The 12,286-nt window shown below is 39.3% G+C and overlaps 1 protein-coding gene across 3 annotated transcripts in view; it reads left to right on the top strand.

Moving 5' to 3' along the window:
* LOC128533133 (cell adhesion molecule DSCAML1) overlaps positions 1 to 12,286 on the top strand; it is a 99,560-nt gene that overhangs the window by 72,343 nt on the left and 14,931 nt on the right. For all 3 annotated transcript variants that reach the window (XM_053507359.1, XM_053507360.1, XM_053507358.1), the window contains exons 17-18: positions 1,861 to 2,007; positions 2,257 to 2,412. In XM_053507359.1, the coding sequence (XP_053363334.1) occupies positions 1,861 to 2,007; positions 2,257 to 2,412 (303 nt within the window). The remainder of the gene's footprint in view (positions 1 to 1,860; positions 2,008 to 2,256; positions 2,413 to 12,286) is intronic.

The raw sequence follows: 12,286 nt of genomic DNA, 5'->3' as shown, positions 1-12,286 counted from the left end.
ATGACTGAGGATCAAGTGTCAACTGTCCTTAACACATTCCTAAGTTCCAGTTTGTGTCTCTCATCCAACTTTGCTGAAACATACAGTATGGGTATGCATATTGAATTAAAACATTCCATTCAAAATTAATACCGGATTGGATGTTACGATTATACCACAGACTTTAGCACAATTTGCAACCATTCAGACAGTTTTCTGAGAAATGGCAGGACAGGACACACTCTAGACTGCACCTAAAGAGAGAAAGAGCCAGATGTGAATGTGAGTTAGAATTTCTATACCACACTGCTATAGAAGACCAGCCATCACAGTGTTTTTGCTTGACTTAATCACCAAGATGAAGATGGAGGTTCCAGGAGGAGGACCTAGGCAGATGAAGGAGGTCTTTGTGCCTTATATAGATGATGTGCTTGTGTGGTTCAGAGCACATGTTACCCATCTACATGCACTGGTGCTGGATTCATGCTGAATATTAACAATAGTGTATCAATATTTTGCTCGATACATTAGTTATAACCCCCCTCTCCTTTGTTTTAAGGTCATCGATAGACTAGATACTTTTCCAGCCATCCTATGAGGAAGGTCCAACCATTTTTAACCCCAGGTTGTAAGGCATTCATTTCCACTGTTTATTGTCTAGATTTACATATGTCTTTGCTGTTGCAGCTTGCAAAAAAAGCAACTGTGGAAGCAATATCTGTGAGGTCTAATTGGATTTCTGGATGATGACATAATTTTGTGCGCTAGCTGTTGTCCAATCAGCTGTCAACTGCAATTAATAAGACTTTTTCATTCTGTTTGCATCTGTGGTCTCGGAAGCTTCAGAAAGTTAATTAAGTAGGCAATTTGAATGTTAGTAATTGATAAAATCTGCAATATCTCACGAATGCTAAAACACTTGGACCACAACAATCAACGCTTGCAGGTAGATCTTCTATATCTTGCTGTACATAGAAAATCTACCTGCAAGCGTTGATTGTTGTGGTCCAAGCATTATTTGTTACATATTTGTTATTTGTTACATATATTTCTTCATCTTAGCCCCTCTGTCAAAGGGCTTTCATTATAAAGACGCCTGATTATAAAAGCTGTCAGTGAGAACTGAGGACTGCGAATTAAACTGAAAATGAAAGAAGGACTGAACTTTGTGCATTGTGAGTGCAGTCCTCTAAATGGTTGCAGCAGTCCTCAGGGCGAAGCGCAGTCAGGCCGCAAAGCCTCGTCAGACAAATGCTGTGGCTTCTCTTCACCCTTCCTCTTCAGTTCTTTCACTCTCTTTCCTTTCTCTTGCACCCTCTCTTCCTGCGCCAGCTGCAGCTGCTCCAGTATAGAGGCGAGCCAGCTTCATCCCTCCTCCTTTCATCCTGTCCTTCACGGTCATGCATTCTCTTCCAGCTAAAGGCACACAGACATGCACTGTCTTACCTCAATAGCACCCTTGTTTATTCAAGAGCACCATTTGGCACCTCATCATGGGCCACAATTGCCATGTATCCGGGCAGAAGCAAAAGTGTTAGTGAACATTACGAGAGAGGAATTCAAATGAACATTCCATGGCTCTTTCATTTAACCGATTTTGTGAATATTTTAAATACCTTAAGTTATATTTTAGTATATTGCTCTTTAAGACAATACTGAAAACTCTAACTTAAAGTATAACGTAACTCCCTAAGTCAGATGTCACTACAAGTATTATTTTTAAACAATTTCATAGCTTTAGCAGATGTTTGGTTGTAATTGAATTTATAGTATGTAAGCTTGATTTGTTTGGGTCTTACCTACTATATCCTCCTTTCTTTACAAGCTAAAGTTCTCAAGTTTTTTCCTTGGTATTGTAAACATTTTGTTTTTCTCTTACAGTGCCAAGCCAGCCACCACAGAATGTACGGGCCATCACCGTGACATCAGATGAAGCAGTGATTACCTGGTCAGAGCCTCCACGGATGACACTAAACGGAGTTCTGAAAGGTTACCGTGTGGTTTTCTGGTCCCTCTTCCCTGATGGAGGTAAGTGCTTTTTATGCCATACACTGGGGCTGAACTAGTGTAAATTTTATAGAACAATACAAATATTAATTTAACTATTATTTTCTTATTCCTTAGACTGTCAACTGTGTCTTCAATACAGTTTTGATTGTTTTGGTTATTTATATTTTTTCTTTAATTATGACTTTGTATTTAAGAACAACTGATTTGTCCCAGGTGGTTTTGTCTCAATGTACTGCAATGTAAGTATCACATCTCCCTCCTTTTCAGAATGGGGGGAGATGCAGAACATTACTACAGTACGTGAGCAAGTGGAGTTGAAAGGCCTAGAAAAGTTCACAAACTACAGTGTCCAAGTGTTGGCATACACACAGGCAGGGGATGGCGTCCGCAGCAATGTTCTCTACATACAAACACGAGAGGACTGTGAGTAAACACACACACACACACACACACACACACACACACACACACACAAACATACCGGAAGGTACATAGGGCTCACAAAGGCAAAATATAATTTGCAAAGGTTGTTACCAGGCAGATCAAGGTCAAGGGAGTCCAGTTCATTATCAAAAACTGCTTTGATAAAAGAAATCTAAAGCATGATCAAAATGTGGTAGAGAACAAAGCAGGGTAAAAATACCACATATCAGAATGTGTAACTATGGCAGGTGGCAGCAGGGATGTGGTTGAAAGTCTGATATGGTCAGGAAGGAGGCAGTTTGAACTGACAGATAATATATGATGATACTTACTTGCTACCAGCTACCTACTTACAGTAGTCATGACTTTTTGTGCTTTCAGATATATAAAAAAAAGTTTTAGATACAAAATATTTACTTGCCTGCCTTCACATGCATATAATCTTGATACATATGATGTTGGGCCACCCTTCGCAGCTATAACAGCTTCAAGTCTTCTGGGAAGGCTTCCCACAATGTTTAGGAGTGTGTTCATAGGAATTTTTGTGCATTTCTGAGGTCAGACACTGATGATGGACAAGAAGTCCTGACTCACAGTCTCGGGTATAATTCATCGCAAAGGTGTTCTATCTGGTTAAGCTCAGTTCTTTCATACCAAACTCAGTCATCAATGTCTTTATGGATCTTGCTGCATGCACTGGTGTGCAGTCATGTTGGAACAGGAAGGTGCCAACTGTTTCCACAAATTTGGGAGCATGAAATTGGTCCAAAGTGCCTTGGTATGTCGAAGCATTAAGAGTTCCTTTCACTGGAACTAAGGGGCCAAGCACAAATCCTTAAAAAAAACAACTCCGCATCATAATCCCTACTTCACCAATGTAACGGGTTCGACCCCTCCGCATTTCGCTTGCACTGACTCTCCTCTCAAGGGATGGCCGGACCGGCCCCTCACAGCTCTGGAAAAGTTCAGTATCCCAACAGACCCCGAGCTACACTCCCCACTGTATTTTATAGCGCGGGGAGAAGCCCGGGATCAATAACGTAGATGGCTTACCAGCCGTGCCTAAATCACAGACGCATGCCATGACACTGCCATGTAAGTCGCCGCTGGCACTGCCGAGTAAGACCCCGGCCTTGTTCTGGGCTTAACCCAAGCCAGGTGTCGGAGTGCCCGCATTCTCCACCTGTGTAACGGGTCGACCCATGAGCTCCTGAGAGCAACCCGTTCTTTCACAAATGTTCGTAGAAGTGTTCTGCATGCTTTTCTGTTTAATTTTATACACCTGTTACCATAAAAGTGATTTGGAACATCTGAATTCAATGATTTGGATGCGTGAGTGAATGCATTTGGCAATAAAGTGTATATATACATGCGAAATATGCAATTATCTACTTTGAACTGTTTATATTGTGATTTGTATGGACCTTTTGCTCTGTAAAGCCTTCATAATGGCTCTGATCTGGGGTGTTGGCTCTGAGAAGAGGCTGGTAACTTCTGCAGCAGAGGTAAGTTTTGGTCTTGATTTCCTGGAATGGTCTTCATGAGTTCCCCCAGACCTGCACCTTTACCTAAAGAAAAAAAATCACAAAAAGACTTATGTATATTCAGCCTAGGCTTAAAAACTAAAAATGTGGCTGAATCATGAACGATAACTGGAAGGCTATGTCAACTGTGGCGCTTTCTAAGAAAAAGCTTTTCCCCTGCTGTAGTTTTCATTATACATGATAACAACAAATACCCTACACCTTGCTAATTGCTAGGTGCGAATTCCTGGGGGTAAAAAGAAATCAGCATCTTGTCAGCAGACGGAAGTATGAAGTGCTCTAAAACCTCTCAGTAAATGGCTACATTGACTTTGGACTCCATAAAACACAGTAGACCAACACCAGCAGATGGCATGGCACCCCAAATCATCACCAACTCTTAAAACTCCACACTGGACTTTATGCAAGTTCTGTTCTGTGCCACTCTTTCTCCAGACTGTGGGACATTTATCTCCACATGTAATGAAAATTTTACTTTCATCTAAAAAGAAGACTTTGAGAAATCTATACAAAGTATATCTCCTGATCAGTGATGAGTTTTATTAACCAAAAAATGCTAATCAAATTTAATGTTAATTAAGTTTTATGTTGAATAGAATAATAGAATAATAAAACTGATGAGTATCTCTACATTTTTGTTGATGCTTGATAAACAGATGAACAACCACAGTCAAGATATGGTGGATCCTTATTGATGACAAGCAGACGCTTGGTTTGCCCTGTTTCTCTGACCATGGTCTGGGTTAAGACTAGGAGTTATGCTGCCAGCCATGAAAGCAGCACCATACAGAGCGGGATGGAAACTGTCCCCAGCCTTGCTCTCGAAAGTACTATAATTATCTATAAAGCCCACATAGTTTTTGAGCAATTCATTGACCATAACCAGCTGTAAACTATGTCACTGTTGGGATGGGGCCAGAGTAAATAACTGCAAATCACTCTTGCTAATTTAAACAGCTCCACAAAGTTACTCTTACTGACCTTTGACTGACAAAGGTGTCAGGCATTACCACCAGCATGCACTACTATTTTTGCTTGACTAGGACCCAAAGATTGCCTACTATGTCTAATGGGCTGGCTTTTAGGATACACCAACTAGGGAAGCTGATGTTCCTAAAGGCCTAGTAACTTTTATGTCTCAATATGGAGTCTCCTACTACAAAAGCTTTTTAAGGCTACTCAGTGGGTGTTTTACTGTCCTTTGGTCCCTGAGCAGGCCCACCAGAAGTTTCAGCAGCTCACATCTCTAGTTGTGTCACCTTCCTCCAGGCTCCATGTAAAGCTTACTTAGATGGCCACCATGCATGTACAAGAGGCGTTCCTGGAGCTCCTTGTGCATGTCAGCAGCTTTGGATTGCCTTGAATAGAACAGACCTCTGCAACTCCTCTCTTTGCAATTGGGGGCACCACTCCAGCTACCTGCAGATGGTGAAGGATTAATGTGGCTGGTGGTTGATTAGGGTGAGGGACAGATTATCAAGCTGTTGGTACTGGCAAAGTGTTCTTGCCTCTTCACTGGAAAGGTCGAGCTGGCCTGGTGCACCCTGTCCTGCATCTCTGGATGAAGATTAGCAGCTAGTGGAAGATCACTTATTGGAGGTTCTAGGTCCAGACATCACTGCTCATCACTTTCTTGCTCTGTTTCTTCTCTCCCCTCTTATTTGCTAGCTCAAGCTCACAGATTTATGGTAACAGGGTCCCAGATGCCCAATTTCTTTTTCCACAGGGGGAATATCCTAATCCCATCAGAGCTGAGGCACAGCTTAGTATTCCATATGAATCAGTATTCCATATGAGGGTGAGAACCACATACTTTACCTAAGGCCTCTAGGAGAAAAGTAGCAGGATTGTATCACTCACTGACTCTCACTCACTCACTCATTGTCTATACCGCTTTATCCTGTATTCAGGGTTGCAGGGGGCCTGGAGCCTATGCCAGGAGATTTAGTGCACAAGCCGGGGTACACCCTGGACAGGGTGCCAATCCATTGCAGGGCACACACACTACAGGCAAGACCTTTGGGAGACCTACCCAAAGACCTACTCAAAGCCTGAGACATACCCAGAAGAAACTCACCAAGCACGGGTGAACATGCACACAGAAAACAAACTCCATGCACACAGAGACAGGAATCGAGAGTGGCCGGGAATTGAACACGGACCCTGGAGGTGCAGGGTAACAGTGCTAACCACTACTCCACCAAGGCCCCTGGAATGTACCACCTACATTATTATACATAACTATATCTCATCCCACCAAAGCCTGATTCAGTGTAAAGCTTAAGGAAGTGCACGTTTGTTGAAGGTAAGCTGCGCACATGGGGATGTTCATGAATATTCACTGATGTCTATACTGATAAATATCTGGGGCCAACGCAAAGAGTAGGGGCAGCAGTTATTCCTTGCTTCACCTGTCCACTAATTCTTGACAAATTGGGCAGGCTATGATTGGCATTGACTCCAGCTCTGCGTTAGGGGATACCCCTTGGGGAATTGCCCTTTGAACAATTGCATAAAAAGATTCAGAGGTCCTCTCCAAAAGAATAGGAATGGACCTGGTCGGGGCCTTACGGAGATTTTAGTCTTGATAAATTATGCAATGCAATATTTGGTAGATCAGTATACAGTGTTGTGGATGCACGTTTTTTTATGATTTCTCTTGAGTTGAAATCCCAAAAACATTTATGACCAAAACACCACAGCTATGTCATAGACACAATGCAAGCTCTTTGAATTATTTGGCATAAAATGAACTTGCAGTTTTCCAGGTTATAAAGGGAAGCACATGAACTGATGTAGTGACGATGCATATTGCCAGTATATACAGTGATATTATGATCTGGGGTGGCTTTATTTGAATAGGTCTAGTCTCAACAAGTGACTGGGTTATGTGGCAATACGTTAGAAGAATTACCAGAATGACTATGATATTCCATTATTGTATTTTTTTCAGGCATATTCCAAGAAAACAAACTGCAGGCCTTTATTTTAAGATGTAGGAATATTATTACCAGGGCATCCTTCTTTCATTTCAGAAATATTGTTAAGATAAAAAATATAGTGTAAAAAAGCTAATTTATCTACAGTTCATCTAGTTAGGATTATTGTCTGAATGCTCTAGTAAGTGCATAAACTGTTAGTATAGAGTGCCGCAATGGAACTTCACACTTCAAACTGATATCCACAGACATTTATTTCTTTTACACAGGTCATGAAACACTGATGGAACACCGTGAAAACTAAAATAAACAAATACAATATTTCAAATTCACATTCATCACAATAATAAACATAAATTGCACTTTCCGTATAACGAGGCAGTAACAGCTTCACAAATAATATTTACCGTGTGCGCCTGTTGACTGGTAGTAGAATAATATTACAATTGCAGGTAAACGTTTGTTTCTTTATCGTTGGTCTTTCGTATTTCTCTGACTTCTTCCGTAACTTTTTTCTTCTGCTACCGTTTACGTTCACTTCCGGCTCGCGCTATCACGTGACTCATACAGGTATAAATTTTATCAACAGCACAGGTAATTTTGCAAAAAAACACTTTTAATTACAATGCCAGGTTACTTATTGCCTTAAATAATTGTGCAATCATTAAACAAATTAACAAAAGAAAATCTTGTAGCTTATTCACTTCCTTTTAAGGAATCATACATACAACCATTATAGCGCCAGCTACAATCACCCCTATCTTATTCATACTACACCAGCTCCCAAAATTTAATATATATATATATATATATATATATATATATATATATATATATATATATATATATAGTGGTGAGGATTACAAAAACACACACATACACACACATGCAGAGGGGCTTGACTGGGCACTTGATGGAGTGAAAGTCTCTTAATGGAGTGAAAGTCTCAAGTCCATGGTGGACATCTTTTCTGTTAGACTGTCTTTTTTATTTGTTGATTTGTTGATGAAGTTGATGAACATGTTGAGTAAATGTAGGATACACAGTGGGACATACAGTACATACAGTAATGTTATGCCACTCATTTCATAGCAGTTGGAATAAGTGGTCTGTTCTGTCATGTTATTTCTTGATTTGTCTTTGATTTTACTAGCAAGATGCGGAATGTTCTGCTTTTTTGTATTGTGAAGGTAGAGCTATTTTTTATGTTACATGACTTAATTGGTTAATGATTTTAAATGGACCAATAAAACAAGATCTTGACTTTTGTCAGGGTAGTTTCAGGTTGAGGTTGGATACATGCTCCAACATGCAACATGCTAGATCAATATTGGAATTTTTTTAAACCATAAAATAACACTTATGGCATTAGGTAATTAAGTAACAACCACAGTTAGTTACCAATTAACAGTACCTCAAATTAGAGCAGTTATGAAGGCTTTACAGATCATACGTAGCACATACATCTCAATATCAACTGTTCAAAGTTAGATTATTGCATATTTTGGATGCCTTTAGCATTGTTTTAGAATGCAGAAAGAAATAAAAATTGGTGTTTCCAATTTTTTTGACTAGTAGTGTAGTTGGGTACACACTCCTGCCCATGTCTGTTTGCTTTTTTCTGAATTTTTGAAAGCAGGCACATTTATCCATGGATAGAGAAAGCTGGAAGTAATAAGACGAGTATACGAGTGGATTGGGGAGTTTTAAACATACTTCACCCGAGAAAGGTTCCTTCTCCAGTCTTGCACATTGTTAAATAAGTAGGGCCTACTATGCTGAGAATGATATCCTAAGGAGGCCTGTCTTGAGGGAAGCAATAGAGCCAAAATAATACCTTGACTAGTATTTGTACTGTTTCTAGAGCTGTGGCCAAGTGACTGAGGCAGATGCCTTGGAAAAGAACTGTTTGGAAAAATGTTGGCGCTTTGAAAAAAAAAGATTAATGGACATGTTGCCCAATGTCCTGGGAAGACAAGTGATAGTCCTATGTGTTGTCAAGAGTTTTGCAGGATATGGAGTGGATTTAGGAGAACTGTTGGAAGTAACCATTATATTCACATTTGTGCACACGCAGAATAGGTTGTACTGTACTACTTAATGTCTTTCAAGGTTCTCCACCTAGGCATATTTTACACTGTATTATGCAGTCTTGAGGTGCCTGGATGTCCAAAGCTGAGGTCCTTCTGCATTGTTTGGGCAATGAGGAGGCATGGGATTGTCATGTTGGACATTTTTCATGATCTCAAAATGCAAAGCCAGTTTTTGAGAGAAAAGCTTTATTGACTAAGTGAGGGCTTTCAAAAATCCAGGACAGTGCATGTGCTTTACGATTCATGGACCTGGGTCTTTATATGAGCATGAAATGGAAGTACTGTAAAAGAAATAATTGAAGTGCCCAACTGGCTTGGTATGGGGTTAAAGTTTTTGCAAAATTTGTTGTCTGATGTTTCTTAATGTTCTTATGGTCAGCCATGACAATGAAGAACAAATTTACAACTTCCAGCGAACATTGCCTATTCTACAGCAAGGCTCTAATTCCAGTCTATTCCAGAAACTCTGCAGCCAAAGTACGAATGGTCGTTGCAAAATCATCAGCAGATTGTTTATCTTGTATCAGTAAGAGAAACCTTTCCCCAATGCCTTTTTCCATTTCCTAAATCGTCAACTGGCATACTATAAAAATAATCCTTCTATTTATTACTTATGTGGGTGTCCTGATATGGAGTGGTGGGTGCATGCTGTTTTCCCCATCTCTATGCCATGCTTTTGGATATTTGCAGGAGCTGCTGATCCTGTGACATAAGTCTAGAGAGGAATGTGATCAAGGGCACATGGATGCAAACTAAGGATCCATTGACCAAAGGTTTATATCAGACAGTAAATGTTCAAGATAGACCAGGCCGTTGCTAAAAGATACTCTCATTACAGAGCAAACACAACACTTCATGAAAGATATGGTCAGAAAAACAAGCCAGAAACAGAAAGGCTAGGCAAAGCCAAAGATCTGACAAGGTAGAATCATACACAAAAGATCAATCAAGAAATAAAGTGACTCAGAACTCACACCCATAGATACAGAGCCTTGCAAAAGTATTCATACCCCTTGAACCTTTTCACATTTTGTCATGTTAAAACCATAAACATAAATGTATTTTATTGTGATTTTAGGTGATAGACCAACACAAAGTGGCACATAATTGTAAATTGGAAGAACAATGATAAATGTTTTACAAATAAATAACTGACAAATGTGGCATGCATTTGTATTCAGCCCCCCTGAGTCAATACTTTGTAGAATCTACAAGTTTTGCACATCTAGAAAGTAAAATGTTTGCCCCTTCTTCTTTGCAACATAGCTCAAGCTCAGTCAGATTTAATGAAAGGTGTCTGTGATCAGCAATTTGCAAGTCAATGGACAATAGTTGACTTGTGGACAGATTCTCCAACCCGAGCTGATGATCTCTGCAGCTCCTTTAGAATTACCATGAGCCTCTTGGCTGCTTCTCTGATTAATGTTTTCCTTGCCCAGCCTGTCGGTTTAGGTGGACGGTCATGTCTTGGTAGGTGTGCAGTTGTGCCATACTCTTTCCGTTTTTGTTTAAACTTTGGGAATTTTTTAAGATCTATCCTTGCTTTCAACTTCTCCACAACTTTGTTCAACAAAACAGCTGTATTTATTCTGAGATTAAATTACACACAGGTGGACTCTATTTACTAATTAGCTGACTTCTAGTGTCAATTGGTTGTACCGGATTTTAGTTAGGGGTATCAAAGTAAAGGGGGATGAATACAAATGCATGCCACAATTTTTAGACATTTATTAGTAAAAATTCCTTCCACTTCACATTTATGAGCCTTTTCTCCATTAGTATTATTGTATGTGCATTTGTTCATGGGTAAGTCTCAGCGTAGTAGTAGGGAAAGACAGGCAGGAGAATTTTTCCACAAAGTACTCGTTAGCTGCACATAAGTGTGAAGTGATCGAGAGAATGACTGAAGCTGTCACAGTAACAGATCTATTGTGTTTAAGATTAATTGTGACATTATCACTTCTGAGAATTAACATGCCATTGGCTGGAGGCTTGACTTCTATGAGTGTAAGTGTTTGTATCTTACCCCATCCCCACTCACTACCCAACACAAGAAGGATTAATTCTTTATGGATTAGAAGGAATTACATTTGTGCTTACACTGGTGGGCATGAGATTAGTGCCCTATCTTTCACTCTCCTTCTCCCTGGGGACATGTTCGGGCTGGAGGAAGGGTTTGCGAAACAAGGGACAAGGGAAAGGTGGAAGACTAAACGAGAGTAAGCAGTTTGCTTTTGAACTATTCCTGTTTCTGTCTGGAAAAAAAAGAAGAAAGCAATAAAAATCTATGTGTTTTTGTACATGCTTAATGAGAGATGTGTTGCATTATTAAATAAAAATTATTCCCACTCTTCTATGGCTTTGATGCTTTTGAAAATCAGTTTCGGTTATGTGGTGTCTGTGTGTGATGTGTACATTTGAGTGTGTTAATTTTATAACTAAATGTTCATCATTTATTAAATGTTATGTCTTAATTTATTTTTATTTTTTTTACTTTTTAAACCTGCATGGGATTAGATTCTTCTAGATATAAATCTCTGTGACCTACAATCAAGAAATATTTAATATGGTTAATTATTATTTTTTAATTTGTTAAAAATATTTATTTATTTAATAAAGTTTACCAATTCTGAGTGATGATTGTTAATAATTCATAGGCCTGTCATTGGATAAAAATTTTATACCTGACTGAATATGGATCAAGGATGAAGAGCACAAAGTACACAGTGGGAGATAGAGCTCATAATCCTTGGTTGCACTACAAAGACATGTTCATGCTGCCACATCTGCCTCCAGCTTTAATGTAGTGAAATGCAGTACGGTGAAACACTAGAGTGGCTGTTCTTTGAAAGACAGACTAAAGCCTCTCAGGAATAAGACTCTGCCAGTCTCAACCTCAAAAATATTGATCATTTCTTAAAGCCCCCTAGACCCACACACCCCCAAAACATGCAATCATATAAATACCAACAGTTCTGTGCAAAAGTCTCAGGCACCATCTTAGGCATCTGTAGTACAGATTGTGTTTTATTTATGTCTCTTATCATGTCTCTTTTAACATGTCCGAAAACATTGAATATTTCCAAACATACCTTAATAATTAACAAATAAATAACGTTAAAGAAGAATATTTGAATGCCAGTAAAAAAAGGAACACATTACATGACAGACCCGGTTTCAAATAATAAAAAAAAAAAAGAAAAAAAATTAAGTTAGGTCCAGCGTTTTGAATGAAAATAGAAAGGAGCAAGTGTGACAAAATTATCAGAAGATTTATAAAATATTTTCCAGCACACTC

The sequence above is a fragment of the Clarias gariepinus genome, chromosome 11 (assembly GCF_024256425.1).
Source record: "Clarias gariepinus isolate MV-2021 ecotype Netherlands chromosome 11, CGAR_prim_01v2, whole genome shotgun sequence".
NCBI classification, from domain to species: Eukaryota; Metazoa; Chordata; class Actinopteri; order Siluriformes; family Clariidae; genus Clarias; species Clarias gariepinus.
This window is presented reverse-complemented; position numbering and strand designations above follow the sequence as displayed.